Below are 18,237 nucleotides of genomic sequence, written 5' to 3' on the forward strand. Positions count from 1 at the left end.
CACTAGCATCAATCCAGACGGGAATAGACCTAACAGGATTATTTTCTGGATTGGCAATGTGGATATATACGACTTCAGGCATAGTTTCTTCAAATGAGTTTTTAATTAGTTTTATCAAATAATTTTATTTGACCATAGCGCTGATAAAAGCATTTTTTTCCTCTTTAAGGCCCACTAGGGATGCTCACACAGATGGAAGGAATTCATATAACAACCTCCCAAAGCTCTACAGTTTTATGATTCAGGGACAATACTTTCTTCTCTGAACGTCTCATGAACATAGACAGAGTGGACTGTAGTTTTATTGTGTATGCATGTGCGTTTGCTTAAGAAAAGCATCAACATATTAAGTTTCTAATGCCCCAAACAGGTACGCATTTCAATTAGAGATTTCCAAGGTCCGCTAAAGCTATGTGAAGCTAAGTGAAGGACAGGAAAGCCTGGAATGCTGCAGTCCATGGGGTCACAAAGAATCAGATACGACTGAGTGACTGAATAATAACAACCACTGAAGCTATATAACAAGAAGAAAACTGAGGCTTCCCTGGCAGCTCAGTGGGAAAGAATCCGCTTCCCATTACAGGAGACATGGGTTTGATCTCTGATTTGGAAGATCCCACGTACCCCGGAACAACTAAGCCTGTGCCCCACAAATACCGCGCCTGTGCGCCAGAGCCTGGGAGCTTCAGCTCCTGAAGCCCGCGGGCCGTGGGGTCCACAACAAGAGGAGCCACTGCAATGAGATGCCCGGGCACCACAACGAGGGAGCAGCCCTGCCTGCCGCAACTAGAGAAAAGCCCCAGTGCGGCGACAAAGGCCCAGCACAGCCAAAAATAAAGAAATAAAATCAAAGCCTGGGTAACTTTCCTTGACCCAGCTGGCGGCCCCAGGATAAATCCTGAAGGCTCAGCCCACAGAAAGCCTCAGGGAAAGACCACCCCTCTGCCCAGTCCTAAAAAATAAATAAACAAGAGAACCATGTGGTTTCCTGCCAATGGAGAAGAGCATTTTTACTGTAAGTACAATATTATAAGGTATAATTCAAGTCAACCATCTGTACTGTGCAATTATTCCACAAGTCCAGTGGGGTTTCTCTCTATTTGATACGGAAAAGTTTTCAAATCCTAATACTGAACTACTGACTGAACCTATCTGAAGGTCTCAGGGCGCTTAAACAGAACCCCTGAAACTTCTTTTTATTGCACAATGAGAGTATCTCGAATTAAATGAAATGAGAGAATATCCAAAAGCCTTGAAGTGCATCCTTTAAAGCCTTTAATAACAAAAGAAAACTTATTTGGCGTTTAGATGTAAAGGGAATAAAGTCAAGAAGTAGACCCTTGATAACAAAAGGTTTACCCTGTTAATCTTATTTGATTACATTGAGGGACTTCCAGAAGTCGAAATTTAATTAAGGTTAGTGAGTGTTTTTGTAAAATTGACAGCTCACGGATATACCAACCCTGTGGCTGGTGAAGATACGTTTTAAGTTACATACAGTAAAATACCACTGGTTCTTAAATCGAACCAGGAACATTATTATTTGTGATGGTGCCATTCCTTTGACATAAGCCCTCTCTCTCTTTAATCCATTGGCGTAAAAGCCCTCCTTCCTCACTTCTTCCATCCCTGGGAAAATCCGACTCAGTATTTAAGACGTGATTATTATTTCTTCCAGGAAGTCTTTTATGTCAGTCCCCACTGCGGTCTTTAGATTGGCAAGTACGAGCATGATGACTTGTTGAATGACATAATTTGTCCCAAACACACAGCTGGTGAGGGAAGGTGGTAGATAAGTGCTAGGCTCTTCCTGACTGCCACTGTTTTCTCTCCCATCCTCCCTGCATGCCTTGCTATGCAGAACTGAAGAGGCACAGAACAAAAGGACGTGGATCCATCATCAACACTTGGGTTTGGAGCTACACTGGAACCACCACCACAAAATACCTTCATGAATCTAGGTTGTCTCTTGCATATGAAAAGTGAAAGCCGCTCAGTTATGTCCGACTCCTTGAAACCCCATGAACTATACAGTCCATAGAATTCTCTAGGCCAGGATACTCGAATAGGTAGCCTTTCCCTTCTCCAGGGGATCTTTCCAACCCAGGGATTGAACCCAGGTCTCTCGAATTTACCAGCTGAGCCACAAGGGAAGCTCAAGAATACTGGAGTGGGTAGCTATCCCTTCTCCAGGGGATCTTCCTGACCCAGGAATCGAACTGGGGTCTGCTGCACTGCAGGCAGATTCTTTACCAACTGAGCTATGAGGGAAGCCCATATGCAGGTCACTAGACCGGATGCTGGATTGTCAAGCCTACCTTATCAACACCCAGGAGTCACCAAGTCATGAGTTATTTGTCAAATCAAGATTATTAGTAAGACCAGCTTTCCTTGTGGGGTGGGAAGACTGGAAACCATCTACTGTCTCTTGATGATCAGACACCAATGCTTCCCAGTGACATTCAGTAGTGTTACCCAAAACCAAGGGTCGTCGGGCACACTTAGATCTGTGTCTGTGCATGTGTCCGTACATGCTCAGTCATGTCCAGCTATTTGTGACCCCATGGGCTGTAGCCCGCCAGGCTCCTCTGTCCCTGGGATATCCCAGGCAACAATGCTGCAGGGGGTTGTCTTTTCCTTCTCCAGGGGATCTTCCTGACCTAGGGATCAAACCCCCATCTCTTGTGTCTCCTGCACTGGCCACGATGCCACCTGGGAAACCCTAGATCTGAATCCACCAACACCAGTTCTATGCATTGGGAAGTCACGGCCTGACTCACTTGTCTCCTTTGCTCTTGGAGATGCCGACCAGCTTCTCGATGCCCCCGGCGTCCCGTAAGGCCTTGGCGTTCTCCATGTTCTTGGTGATCACCTCGTGGAGGGTGCAGCACACGGCCGTCACCGTGTCGTCCGACATGGCCTTGCTCGCCGCGCTGCTGCTGTTGTTCCCGCCGGGCAGCCGGTGGACCAGGTCCCGCATGGCGTATTTGCCTTTGGGAAAGAAGACGAAGGGAAGAGTTGAAATGGGGCCAGAACAGAGGAGGTGGGGACTAGGGTGAAAAAGAGAAGACAAGAGGCCAGGTTAACACAACGTTGTCTGTTCCCATCACTGATGATTCTCTACAAAGGTACCGCGGGCACATAGACAGACCAAACATGGTGAATGCGTGGCTTGTGGTACTGGATAGATGTGGGACTGACTCTCTGGACAGGTTATTTCAGGCCTCTGAGCCTCAGCTTTTCAAATCATGAAGCAAGAATGACAGTATAACCTACCCTTACTAGGTTGTTGCAAAGATTTAATGAGTAAATGTGTGGGAAGCATTGAACACACGGCGATGACCCTGGACTCAGGACTCAGTAGAGGTTAGTTATCAGTGGGTCCCTGCTTGCTATTCAAAGAAGTCAGGAAAACATATGGTAACTCTAACACAACCTCAAAAGTCCCCTGATAGGAGCTATGTTGGCAACTGTATTATTTAACAGATAAGAGTCAAAGCACAAAAATGTATGTATATATGAAATCTGCATTCTGGTCCCTATAAAGAAAAGAGAAACATTCAAAGCAGGGGAGGGAAACTTTACAAATAAGATATAAAATGAGGTTTCCTCTGAACTAGGGCAACTGGATGAACTGTTTGTCTCTCTGATGGGGTTTTATTGAATGGTTCTGCCATATAACATTTACTAATTTGACATGTTTTACTTCCTGTGGAAAAAATTAGATAACATACAACATTGTTTCCTTAATTCACTTTATCATTCATTATCAATCATGCTCCTCCCATGGACAGAGGTACTTATAATGACATCTTTATGGAGTACTTTTAGTTTTCAAAGCCAGTTAGGTATTACCAAAAACCCTGCAAGACAATTAATTCATCCCACCTGCAGGTTCCAATTCTGTCCTATTGATTTACTTCTGGAACCGAGTACAGGAGTGACTGTAGCAAAGTTGGCGCTTCTTAAATTTTCAAACTGGGTGGAATTGGCAAGTGTCCAAAGTTCAATTCCTGCCTTGTCTCCCGCCCCCTAATCAGACATATTTAGGTAGCTCCTAAAATCCATTTGGAATATTTTTCCTCCTTACAGGTCTCTAAAGGATGACTTCTGCTATTTAAGTCTCTGGCACATGGAGCTTGGGGGCAGAAAATGGAACCCCATGGGAGGAGGCAATGATATCTTAATTCCCAGCAGTAATAAATAAAACATAGGACTTCATAATTTTAGTATCAGCTCTTATCCTATGTTTAGGTGGCTTATTTTAGTGTGAAGATAAAAAAAAAAAATGCTGAAGTCTAAATTACTGAAATAGGAAAGTGTGTTCATTCAACTGATGACAGCTAAGATGCGTCTGACAGGAACTCTTTGCCTGAAAACCCCCAAATGCAGCATATTTATTTTCCAATGACAGCACTTAAAACAGGCTGGAGAAGATCCTTGGTACGAGACACTCCTCTGAGCCTCCTGCTTTATCTGTTTATCATTAAATTGCACTCATCTCTGGCTGCGAGTTTAATTCTGTTGAGCTCAGCAGGCTGGTGACTTTATCATTAACCCCCACAATTCACTGTCAGACAAACTTGATTCACAAAAGTGTGAAGATGAGTGGGTTCTCTTCATCATGGAAGTGACAGAGAGAGGAGACAACAAACTCTCAGTTCTTGTGCATACAGGGGCATACCCACTCTTGAATGAATATGGAAGACTGGTTTTGTAACCTTGGACATCGTCAAGGTTGGAAGCAAAACAAGGAGAGGAAGAGGATTTGACTAGAGCATTTTTTTTTAAGTTTATATAGTGTGTATGCATGTTCAGTCCTGTCCGACTCTTTTTGACCCCATGGACCGTAGCCCACCAGACTCCTCTGTCCATGGAATTCTCCAGTCAAGAATACTGGAGTGGGTTGCCATTTCCTCTTCCCGGGGATCTCCCAACCCAGGGATTGAACCTGCATCTCCTGCATTGACAGGCAGATTCTTTACCACTGAGCCACCTGGGAATCCCTTAGTTTATGTTATCATCATTTAAAAAATTACTTCAGGCAGAAAGTACGGTTTCATCTTATACAGTTTCCCAATCTGTGAGCTCTGAATGAGAAGCAAGGTCCCCATAATGTTCAAGCGGCAGAAACTGCTACTCTCCCCAACATAAAGGTCATTCTGTCTTGCTCAAATTCTCAACAGAAATGAATCCTTTGGTCAGTTCTTCGAAGTTAGCCTCTCATGAAAACAACTTTATCTCTGACTTTTGCACTACTGATATGAGATTACTGTTGGACATATTGCATTTATGTAAAAAACACACACAAGCTACTGTTTCTATTAGTGAGATACTAACTGCAACCTTGTAACTTTGCTTCCCTTCCTCCCCACACAGGTGTGTGTGGGCACCTGTGTTTGTAAATTATGAGTAAAAACTAGTTTCTCTTTCTGTTTCTTTTTGGGGGCTTCTGTTTAGAGTTGTTGGGTACATTGAGGTGTGTGGATGGACTCAGGAGAGCTGACAAAGTGTGCTGCCCCAGAAGGGCACTCCTTGAGAACTTCACGATGGGCTAACAGAGCTTTGTTCTCGCCGACTGTGCCTGTTTCTTATTACTCATTTTTAACTGTCTGTATTTCAGAACTAAGTCTATATCTAGTGTTGATTTGTGCACCACCCTGTTGGTCTCCCCGTGGGTGGCGGCAATGTTGTAATGTTGAGTAGTGAGTGCCTTTATGGTCTAACCACCTGTGCTCCTCTATACCTTCCTAAACGGCCCATCACTCTGGCTCACTGATAGAGTCCTCTGTTACAGCTGATCTTTGTGACCATGGTAACTCGAATCTCTCATACCAGCATTAGAGGTGTGCTTGTGCTAATCTGCTTCAGTCATGTCCAACTCTGTGCAACCCCATGGACTGCAGCCCACCAGGCTCCTCTGTCCGTGGGATTCTCCAGGCAAGAATACTGGAGTGGGTTGCCTTGCCCTCCTCCAAGGGATCTTCCCAACCCAGGGATCAAACCTGTGTCTCTTACATCTACCTGTATTGGCAGGCGGCTTCTTTACCACTAGCGCCACCTCGGAAGCCCAACATTAGAGGAAAGATGTTTCAAGATAAAGGTCAGCTGAGAACAGCCCTAGCTCAGGAACATGACAACTCTTTTGTCTATGAGGTTTTAGTATCTTTTTGACCTCCCTCTTTCTAGCACCACTAAAACTGTGAGGTTTTGCTGAGTTGTTCTAAATTAGTATTTATCTTCCATTTTTTATGGTGGTAAAATACACATAATAAAATTTACAATCTTTTCCATTTTTACATGTACAGTTCAGTAATTCTGAGTAAATTCACACTGTTTTGCAAACATCACCACCGTATATCTCCAGAGCTCTTCATCTTGTAAAACTAAAATTCTATTAAACTCTATTTAACCTTTAAACAATAACTCCCCATCCCTCCATCCACTAACAACCAACATTCTACTTTCTATCTCTATGATTCTGACAATTCTTTTTGCTGTTGTTGAGTTGCTAAGTCATGTCCTTGTGACCCCGTGGACTGCACGGCGCCAGGCTACCCTTCCTTCACGATCTCCTGGAATTTGTTCAAACTCATGTCTGTTGAGTTGACAACTCTTTAAGCATCTTATATAAGTGGAATTGTACCGTGTGTCTTTATTTTGCTCAGCATAATGTTTTCCGTTCGTATAGTAGAAGATACCAGAATTTCCCTTTCAAGAAGTCTGGATGTTTTTCCATTGTAAGCATATACCATGTTCTGTTTATCCATTCATCTACTCATGGACACTTGGCTCGCTTCTTTATTTCTGTCATTGTGAATGATGCTACTATGAGCAGAGGTGTAAAAATATCCTTTCTCTTTCAGTCTATGTGTTTTTGGATCTAAAGTGAGTCTCTTGTAGAGAGCACATTGTTGGATCACAGCTTTTTTTTTGCTTTCCATTCTGCCAATCTCTGTCTTTGGATTGGAGAGTTAACCCTTTTGTATTTAAAATAATTATTGTAAGGAGGCGGGGACTTAACGTGTATTGTTTTTCTATTTTTTTCCTACATGCCTTCTAGGTTTTCTGGTCCCTCACTTCCCAAATTATGCTCTTCAGTGTTTGATTTTTTTTTTTTTTTTGGCAGTGAAATGCTTTAAGCCCTTTCTCATTTCCTTTGGTGTATATTTTGTAACTATTTTCTTTGCGGTTACCATGTGGACTACATTTAATATCCTAAAATTGTAACAGTCTAATTTAAATTTACACTAATTTAACTTCAATAATGTACAAAAACTCTGCTTGTTTATAGCTCCACCCCAACCCTTTCAGTTATGGATGTCACAAAACTACATCTTTACATGTGTCCAAAAATATAAAATGATGGTTGTTTTCTCAATGCAGCACTTTCATGAAGTATAGAGAAAAGAAAACATGGAGTTTTAAGCCAAAGGTACAAGAATACTAGCTTTTAGACTAATAGCTTTTAAAAACGCATTATTCTCTTGAATCATGTAAAAAACAAAAAGTGGAGTTATGAACTGGTTTTACAATAATACTAAGCTGCTATAATTATGCAATATTTTAAAGCCTTTGTCTAGCAATTCTGCCATTTGGTCTTTCTCAGGGAAGTATCTGTTGGTTCAATTTTTTTTTTTTTTTCCCCTTGAAATGGGCTTTACTTCCGGATTTTTTGTATCCACTGTGCTTTGTTGTTGTTCAAAATTGGACATTGCCATTGAACAATGTAGCAACCCTGGAAATCATATTCTTCCCCTTCCTGGGGTTTGCTGGCTTTTGTTTTTGTAATTGTAGGATGTCTGTGTGCTGAGGTGTCAACTTTAGGTCTCAGGTCTTTTCTGAACCTGTGCCTTTCTCTGGCCATGCGTGGTGACTTTCTGATTTCCTCCACACAAGTATTTGCTTTGGAATGTCTTAGTACCTGACTCCCAAAAGGGGAAAAAGACAGCAACGAAGAGGGAGGGAAGGGCACCAACTCTTCAAGTCCCTTGAAGTCACTTCACCTGGAGGGTGAGGGATTTTTAACAGTTGGGGGTTGCACAACAGCTGCCTCTGTGCCTGCGACTCCATGATCAGTAACAGCAATCTGAACACAGATTCCACAGTATCTGGGGGACAGAGTCTTTGCTGCCCACCCTAGTTGCCACCAGCCGCACACAAGCTGCTCCGAGAACACATGTATAGCTTCCTGCCGAGGGCTGGAGATAAGAAAAGGGTAGCTGCTACTCTGCTAAGAGCTGACAATGACCAAAATTAACTATAATCTACCATCCAAGCCTTCCTCTGACAGTTGCAAGCCTTCATCAGACTCCAGAGTTCCAAAATAGTTACACTGGACAGATGCCGCCGGTGAGATTGCTGTCTGTGTGGGGGCACAGAATCCTGGGCGTTCCTACCCACCATCTCCCAGAATCTTCTCTCTGCTCTGAATAACATTGCTCAGGGCGGAAGATGTGAACCCAAGTCACGCATTTCCCTGTGACTGTGCGTCAACAGGTGACTGTGAAAAGAACCTCTCTCTCCTTTGCCAAAGGAAAGTTGTGAGTCCTGACCGAGGATCAGAGGACAACACTCTGTGGGTGGTCACAGCTCTGTGTGAAACGCACACAGCTAGCTCCTTTTTCTCCTTCCTTTCTTGGAAGGGAGTTTTTCTTGTTTGGAGCTTAATGTTTCCTAAAAATCTGCCACTTTAAAGACATCTAATATAAACAGTTTATTGTGAAAAGGGAGAAAGCACATGTAAAACATCCATATCTTAAATCTGGCTTATATGGTTTTTCAGACCAAAGAGGTGAGGCATTCAAGATGGCATAGTTGGGTTATTGAAAAAGTCTGCATACTTGTTTACACAGGAAAAGTTCTGAACCAAGCTGCAGTTATTTTCTGTCTTTAGGCACTAAGAACTTATATCTTGGGTCTCTTTGAAATTGCCTTCCCCAAATCTGCACCCCATAGTCAAACTAATAAAACTTTTAGAAAAAGTCTTTTATATCTAAACCATCTCTGGCATTTCCTAGAGTGCCGCTGGGTAACATCAAAGAGCTTTCTTCATCGTCTTACGAGATAGAGGATGCTAGAAATAATTAGGTATGCTTGGCATTCTGTAAGTTTTTATTTGGTTTATTACTATTGTAAGAGCTGTCCTATTTATCAAGCCTTCAGTTAAAAAAAGAAAAAGACCTGAAATGAAAAAAAGAGAAAATCAACCTCCTCAAAGATGACATGTCTTATAAAGATGTTTCAGCAGTTATGACCCTTTCAGTTTGGTTAGAGGCATGCTCCTTTTCGTGTTAAAGAATGGCATGATCATGGTCAATGAGGTTTTAAAAGTAATATTCTGTTTTTCTAGGTTTAAAAGAGCCTTTTCAGTTGGTGGGAATCCTAACACTTTTCATGGGATAAATGAAAAGATCTTGGAGAATTTTCAATACTCTCACTGTCTGTAATATATACTTGCTCTAAAGCGAGTCACTGACTAGCTTCTTCATTTCTTTTTTTGTAATGGATACAGAAAATTATTATTATCCTTTCATGTGTTACAAATCAACATCAAAAGATGGCTCTCCAAATAAACATAGTTGAAAGTCATGAAGAAGAAATTCACAGAAGAATAAAAAGCTCAGTCTTCTAATAACCAAAAAATGGATTAAAATGATTCTCTTTCCTAAAAGTTCTCATCACAAGGAAAAAACATATCTATAGCTGAAACTCCAATACTTTGGCCACCTGATATGAAAACCTGACTCATTGGAAAAGACCCTGATGCTGGGAAAGATTGAAGGCATGAGGAGAAGGGAATGACAGAGGATGAGATGGTTGGACGGCATCACCAATTTGATGGACATGAGTTTGAGCAAGCTCTGAGAGTTGGTGATGGACAAGGAAGTCTGGTGTGCTGCAGTCCATGGGGTTGCAAAGAGTTGGATACAACCGAGCAACTGAACTGAACTGATATTATATTTCTATTTCATTAATGTTGTATCTGACCCTGGTGCTGGGAAAGATGGAAGGCAAAACGAGAAGGGGGTGGCAGAGAATGAAATGGTTAGATAGCGTCACCAACCCAAGAGACAGGAATCTGAGCAAACTTTGGGAGACAGTGAAGGACAGAGGAGCCTGGCGTGCTGCAGTCCATGGAGCTGCAAAGAGTTGGACATGACTTAGCAACTGAGCAACAGCAATGTTGTATCTACATGAGATGATGGAGACTCACCAAGCCCAGGGGCTGACCAACTTCTTATGACACTAAACTTGTCTCGAGTTTGATGTTGTTGGTTGTGATGAGAAAATAATCAGAGCAACTCGGCCTTATCATCAGCAAGCGGTTTCTGATTTTCTCTCACGCTCTCCTAAAGACCCTGCCAGAGCCACAGATCAGTAACTGGGTCTCTCAGAAGGAACATCAAAGGAGCCTGATCAAAGAACTCTAACGGGTACCATTAACACTTGATACAATGGAAAACAGGCTCTTGGTTACACACACTCCCATAAAGCTGATAGACTCACAACAAATGAACATCTTTCAGACTACCAAGGGATAGAATCAGAATTCCAGAACTCATTCACTTTGAGAATTTGGACTTCAAACTAACCCAGGATCAAGAGAACAAGGACTAATTACCCAGACTAAATGAAACAAATTTAGTTGTGGTTAATGTCCCATTTTGAACTAGGATTTTTATAAATTTCTTCTTCTTTCTGGCTCCTCAGTCTTTTCTGCTTGATTTAACAGGTTAAGCTTATAAAAAACTAGGTGAAATTCTCTTTTAATGGAATCTCATTCTAATTAATTCTTCAAAATTCAGGGAAAAAATCTCTTAAAAATTTTAATATAAAATAAGCTATCAGGAAAAGGTAATAAAAATAATCCTTTTAGTATGACAATATATGTTGAGTGGTCCTGTCTGTACCACTGAAAATAATAGTTAAATAGTATAAAAAATGCCCCAGGCCTAATCTGTTTATCTTCTTTGACCACAAGTTTTTATAGACTGAACTAGAATCTGTCCTCCTTTCTACTAGAACATAACTGAAAAAAATCAAATCTGTATCCATGACCATACCATAGGTGTCATGTATAAAGGCAAATACAACTTAATTAGGCATGACAAGTCCTTAAAAACAAGCAGATTTAATATACGGGATTGATGTCTACAGTATCCTCCTGGGACGCTGGCTTTGCTTGTGTCACATGGCTTAAGGTATCCTAGCCCTACAGTCAACGCAGCTAGGAGCACTGGGCACTTGGAGCTCGTGGAGATGGACTAATCCCTGAGTTACAGGTGATGGAGGTGGAGACTGGTGGAAGTGCCTTGGCCAGTCCTGGGTCACAGACCCCAGTAGACGCGGAGAAAGGAAAGAAAAGATGTCTGATACATAAAGGAAACAAGATTACAGACCTCAAGATCGACAAACAAAAGTTAACTTAAGATTTATCATCACATAGGTCATGAGACGGTTGGATGGCATCACCAACTCAATGGACATGAGTTTGAATAAACTCCGGGAGTTGGTGATGGACAGGGAGGCCTGGTGTGCTGTGGTCCACGGGGTCGCAAAGTCAGACGTGACTGAGTGAACTGAACTGCATTGAGGTCTAGTTTTGATAATCATGAACAGAGGTCTTTGTGAATGAATCTACATTACTTGATACACCTATGTCTGTACAACTGGTCAACCATCAAATTAATGGTCACAACTGAGGAAACTGCTCAACCACAAACATCGGTGGTTAAATCCGTGTCTTAGTGGCAGAACTTCAACAGCAGGAAGGACTGAGAAGGAAAACTGGTACCTTGTTCTGATTCCATCATGAATGTCTACATCATGTGCTCATCAAAATTCAGAGCCAGGGAAACAGCACAACAAGACCCCAGTGCAGGGAAACAAATCCAAAAAGGAAAAAGGAAAAGAAACAGGCTCATCCTTCTAGTCTCAATTAATTAATCTTTAATAATTTTCTGGAATCAACTTCATCTCTAATGTTTGCAACATTGGTATGTGACACAGGGTCTGATTATCTTGTGAAAAAACTGCTGTCTGTCCACCATGAAAGGATTAAACGTGACCTTACAAACCATGGTAAATTTATGCTTTTTAATTTTAAACATGGAAGGCTGATTTTTCTTAAGCCTGGATCCCCTGCAACCATTTGTTATTAACAGTAAACATCCCTTTCTCTTGATGCTTTCGTCTGCGTACTTTCCTTTCTCAGACTGGAAAGTCGTTGTGGCAATACTAACCCTCGGTTTAATCACACCAGTCCCCCTTTTCCCAGAATGGGATCTGTTCATCTCTACATCTGCCCTTTTGCTCCATTAAATAGAAAAAACTATTTAATGAAATGCACTGATTTTTAAAAAATGAACCTTCTTTTATGTATCTGCTAATTGCTTCAGTTGATTAACAATCTATCCAAATAGAGAGAGAGAGGGAGAGAGAGAGGAAAAGTCACAGTAAGACGAAATTAGCTGGAAACGAGGAACCAGGGGTTGCTGTGGGTAGAGGCTGAGACAAATTCCAGAAGAAACACTAAAGGTCCTTAGGCTTTTTTCCTAATAAGTATGATTTGGAAACAAAACAAAACAAAACAAGCACAGCCTTATAAGACATATCAGACTCTATTTCATATGCCCGAATTGGTAAGCAGTTAGTTTGAGAAAACGATTCAGGCAGAAATTCAACCCTCTAAACAGAAATAGTGTTGAGTAAAGCAAATCTTACAGGCTTGCAGTATATAGTGTGCAGTTCTTTTCAGAGTTATCACCTCCAAATGAATAACCAATTCCCTCTGTGTGGAAGACAAAAGGAATTGTATTTTTCAGCACCTTAAGATCTTATGCAAAGGATTTCAGTGAATCAGGCTCAGAAATTCTCACATTGTTGAAATGTCAAGAAGTAAGATAATGAGCAGAAATATGGACAAGAAGGTGGCGAAGACATGCCTATTTAATTTGTATAAGAATCATTCTAAAAATAAAAATTGCAGTTAATTAACAGGGGGGTTTCTGAAACACCTTTTTGAACTAGAAGTAAACTAACTGTTGAGAAATACTGAAAATGAGGCAAGTAGCTGGTATAATATGTTTTAATAGGAAGTGAATCATTTGATGAAATATTGAGCCTGATAGCAAAAAGTTATTATCTCAGTCTGTTGTCCCATTTTGAAAGCAGAAAGGAAGTAAAGGTGCAAATCTAAACACTGATGATTCTACCTTCAGGGGAGGAACCTAGGGAAGTTTTTTATTTTTAGGTCAAGATTGCTATCTAACACAGACCCAGTAATTCTCCCAGGATGAAAATTTCAGAGAGTAGTGTGTCTGAGACAAGATGAGGTCGGTATTTCTGTCAGAAAAGCTTGTTTTCAGGAAAAAGAATCTGGTCTGATTGTGATTTGGATAACAGTAATGCATTGATTCACACAAGAAGCCTAGTGAAGAGTTACAGCATTGCATTCCCATGTTCTTGCTTTCTCAAACTGATCTACCCCTCTGCCAAAATAAAAGTTAGTGCCCATAAAGGGTACAAAGGGCCACAGCTCACAGATTACATCATACAGTTGGTTTAATGTTGTCGGGAAAAGTCACATCTATTTCAGTTTCTACTTTCCATCTCCCTAGGGCTATAGAAGTGACTTTCCAAGTGGCACTAGTCATAAAGAATCCGCCTGCCAATGCAGGAGACGCAAGAGATGAGGGTTCGATCCCTGGGTCGGGAAGATTCCCTGGAGGAGGAAATGGCAACCCACTCCAGTATTTTTACTGGGAAATCCCAAGGACAGAGGAGCCTGGCGGGCCACAGTCTATGGGTCCACAAAGAGTCAGACACCACCGAGCGACTGAGCACCAGGGCTGTAGAAAACGCAGGTACAATTTCCGATCTGCACAGAAGACAACTACAGGCCAAAGAGATTAAAGGATATGTGTACGGCTGCAGCACTGTCTCTTGGTGTTGGCATCTTTCCATTCATCTCCTGGCCGGAAAACCCTCTCTCCAATCAGCCCTCCTCACTCCCTCCTCTGAGTTCCTCACGCAAGTAAAATCGGTACCACCTGTACGACACCTACCCTGTAATCTATAATATTTATCCAGCTGTTCTATAGACATTCACAGAAGCTTCCTCTAGTTAGCTTATATATGTAATTGATCTTTTCAACAATAATAGAAACCAAGGACAGTCTACATGACCTCCTAGGTCCATCCACAACTCAACAAGTGACCCAGTTTGGTTCATTTTTTGACTGAGTAAAATTCCATTGTATACATGTACCCCATCTTCTTTATCCACTCCTCTGTTGATGAATATTTAAGGTGCTTCCACGTCCTGGCTATTGTAAATAGTGCTGCAATGAACATTGGGTGCAAGTGCCTTTTTGAATTATTGGTTTTCTCTGGGTAGATGCCTAAGAGTGGGATCACATGGATGGATCTGAGAGTCTGTCATATAGAAGTAAGTAAGTCAGAGAGAAAAACGGATATCCCATATTAACACATATATGTGGACTTTAGAAAAACAGTATAGATGACCTTATTTGTAAAGCAGAAATAGAGACACAGACATAGAGAACCCGTATATGGAAACCAAGCTGGAAAGGAAAACGGGGGATGGGCTGGAGTGGGGGGTGGGTGGATGGGAGGATTTAGGAGACTGGGATTGACATATACATGACTGATGCTATGTATAAAATAGACAATGATGGGAATATAATGTATAGCACAGAGAACTCTACTTAAAGCACTGTGGTGTCCCAAATAAGAGGGAAATCCAAGAGGGAGGGTATAAACGTGTATGTGCAGCTGATTCATTTTGCTGTGCAGTAGAAGCTAACACAACATCATGAAACAGCTCTCTGTTGTTGTTCAGTCACTGCGTCATGTCTGATTGTGACCCCACGGACTGTAGCACATCAGGCTCCTCTGTCTTCCACTGTCTCCCAGAGTTTGCTCGAATTCAGAAAAGCAACTATACTGCAATAAAAATTAATTAATTGGAAAAGGACTCTTAGAACAATGGAAAAAAACCAAGGACAGGATGACATCTAGTAACTTTTTGTTTACTGATAAACGAATAAACAACTTACATGAGCTCTTTGACTACACAATGTACGAAGATGCAGTCACAGGACTTCAGTGGGGATTCATTCACATTTATTCCGCTGGTTTTGTTGTTTTGTGACCGATCCCTGGAACAAAAGTTCTACAGGATGCTGTATTCTAAAAAAAACGTTTCACTGTAGCACACACACGGGAAATGCTGCCTTTGATACTCAACTCAGAGATTTACAGTGTGTGTTAGCAAAGGGCACCTCTTCAGTCCTGCTGCTGCTGCTGCTGCTAAGTCGCTTCAGTCGTGTCCGACTCTGTGCGACCACATAGACGGCAGCCCACCAGGCTCCTCCGTCCCTGGGATTCTCCAGGCAAGAACACTGGAGTGGGTTGCCATTTCCTTCTCCAGTGGGGTTAGACAAAATGAAACCACTTGGATTTAGTTAGCTTAGAGAAATCCTTTGGTGCATAACATGCATTCCCTTCCCAGAGAGAGGACTGGGGTGCTGGGGGTGGGGGGCTCATTTGGGGTGATCCTGCTGGAATAAGGGCGGCAACATTTCTCTTCTTGTTACTATGCTTACGTGTCACTGAATACCCACAGATCTGTACCACCAAAGACATCCTCTTATCATAGCAACTTGATTTGGTATCGATAAAAATCAGACATAAAAGAGCTGCTCCGACCATACAGAAGGATGGGAGCAGAGAATACATGGGCGCCATTGGCTGACTCACTCTAAACACACGCATGCACGCTTATTCACTCAGTTGTGGCTGACTCTTCTCTGTGACCAGGCTCTTCTGTGCATGGTGTTTTCCTGGCAAGAATACTGGAAGAGATTGTCATTTCCTTCTCCAGGGGATCTTCCTGATCCGGGGATGGAACCTGTGTCTCTTGCATCTCCTGCATTGGCAGGCAGATTCTTTACCACTGAGCCCCCAGGAAATCCCACTCTAAATATCCCTCATTCCTAAATTGCACCTGTCTTGTTGTGACCTCATATATCCCCCTCCTACCCCCATGCTTTGTTCACAGAGGACTTCACAAACCAGAGAGATAATGTCGCAGAAGAAGGATTTATAGCTATCTGCCTACAGTTCCATCTTCTTCATTAACCAATGAGCTGCTTATGGAAGAATTCCCAGTGCAGGTTCTCAAATAGAGGAAACTCATAGACTGAAATTCACTTCTCGTGTTCCAAGTTGATTTTCTTCCTAGTATCTACCAGACCAGCCAAGCACTGGTTTCCACTGGGCAATTCTAATTCTAATTTATATTAGCGATGTGAGCTTTGAATACCAGTGACTCTTTTCTGACTTAGGTGACTGGTTTCCCAAGTTCTGATTTTGCTTATATAAAACCTGGGCATGAAAGAGCCACCTTCACAGCTAAAATTAACCTCAGACCTTGGGTAACTTGAGGAAGCCTGGGGCTGTCTGGACCATCAGCCAACCTAACCTTCTAACACATATCATGGGACCCTAAATTATATGTCAGGGGCCTGAATTTGTTCCAGATCTTGTAAGACCCCAGTCTCCCTTATGTTTAGGAGATAATCTCTTTCCCTAGGTGTAAGACAAGTTATGGCAGTCCTTACTAACAACGGTAAAGATACCTTTCATTAAAATGTAATCATCTCTTCATTCGCCCTCACTTTTAGATTGATTTTTAATAGTATTTATTTATACAACACAATACCTAGGTCACAGTTTTTTTTTTTTTTTAAGTTTCTGCCCTTATGTTTTGATATTTTTTCGTAATAAAGAAATATATTTTCTTTTATATTTTTATTTTTGGCCACACACCATGCAGCATGTGAGATCTTAGTTCCCTGACTGGGGATCGAACTTGTGCCCCTCCCAGTGGAAGCACAGAGTCCTAACCACTGGACCACCCAGGAAGTCTCAAAGTTTTATAGTAGACAGAATTCCAATTTTAATTTCGGCTTCATTATTGGAACCCAAAGATAAAGATAAATTATTTTAATAAAAATTGATTGTGTTTTAGGTATTTCTTCAAATTCCCTAGCTAGTGAAAATATTCCTCCTATGAACTGTAAAAATAGCTTGGGCTATATAATATTGCCTATTTCTTTATTAACTAACCACAGTGGACATTTCATATAAAATTGTTGGCATTATTCATGTATCCAGAATTCCAGTGTTTTATATTGTAGGCTAATGTTGTGTCTGTACAGCTAAAACATAAAGGATTTATACTTTGATAAATTTAAAACTTTGGCAAGTATGTTTGTGCTATCCAGAAAGGAATTAACAACTATTATAATTATATGGTGCGTCTGTTTATCTATCACCACAAGGTGATAGATAAACAGAAAAAATGTGAAGATAAAGATAAAATAAAGATATAAAGGCAGAAGCAAAATAAAAAGTTAGCCTAGAGGACCAAATACAGACCAAAGTTTATTTCCTGTAATCCCACTCAGTGAAAATGACTAAATATTAGACTGGAGCTGATGACACATTTATTAGAAGCAACACTTAATGGTGCAAAATTCTAGGAAAAGAAAAAAAGCTAGACGGTTCTTTGGCAGTTTCTTTATTGTAATGGGATTTCACTTGTAGCAACGGAGGAAGACACAGCAAATGGAAGAGACTGCAGGGATGACTGAAAAAGGTAGGAACATATTAGACACAGACTTTCTGTAGATCAGTGGCCCTAAAGCCCAGCAAAATGGCTGGCGTTTGAATTTTCTTATCTAAATAGTTGTAGTTTTTGAAAACTTGAAGTGTGCATTCAACTGCAGAAATCTGATTTTCCTGGTTGTCTGCTCTTGCTGCAGTGAAATTTGGTGACAGGACAGCTATTCCCTTAGTAAGGATGACTTTTTAGCAGTGTCAGCTTCTAGAATGGACATTACAGGCTTTGCCCCAGAAAAGCTGATTCAGCATTATCTAAAAGGATCACTCAAGAGCCTAAACTCTGGTCTACAAAGAGTTTAATTATTACAGTGCAATGACTGTGGTCAGCACCGTTGAAACAAACCAAAACAATCCACGAAAATCCAAGCCAAGCATCACTTCAAAACACTTAGAAGTTCCATCAAGAGGAATGGCTAAAGAAGATGTGGGACATATACGCAAGGGGATACTACTCAGCCATAAAAAGGAATGAAACTGGGTCATCTGTAGAGACACGGATGGACCTAGAGACTGTCATTCAGA

The 18,237-nt window shown here is 41.4% G+C and overlaps 1 protein-coding gene across 2 annotated transcripts in view; it reads right to left on the reverse strand.

Moving 5' to 3' along the window:
• CTNND2 (catenin delta 2) overlaps nucleotides 1-18,237 on the reverse strand; it is a 1,083,336-nt gene that overhangs the window by 49,877 nt on the left and 1,015,222 nt on the right. For both annotated transcript variants that reach the window (XM_043488912.1, XM_043488911.1), the window contains one exon: nucleotides 2,781-2,991. In XM_043488912.1, the coding sequence (XP_043344847.1) occupies nucleotides 2,781-2,991 (211 nt within the window). The remainder of the gene's footprint in view (nucleotides 1-2,780; nucleotides 2,992-18,237) is intronic.

This window comes from Cervus canadensis, chromosome 16 (genome assembly GCF_019320065.1).
Source record: "Cervus canadensis isolate Bull #8, Minnesota chromosome 16, ASM1932006v1, whole genome shotgun sequence".
Taxonomy (NCBI): Eukaryota; Metazoa; Chordata; class Mammalia; order Artiodactyla; family Cervidae; genus Cervus; species Cervus canadensis.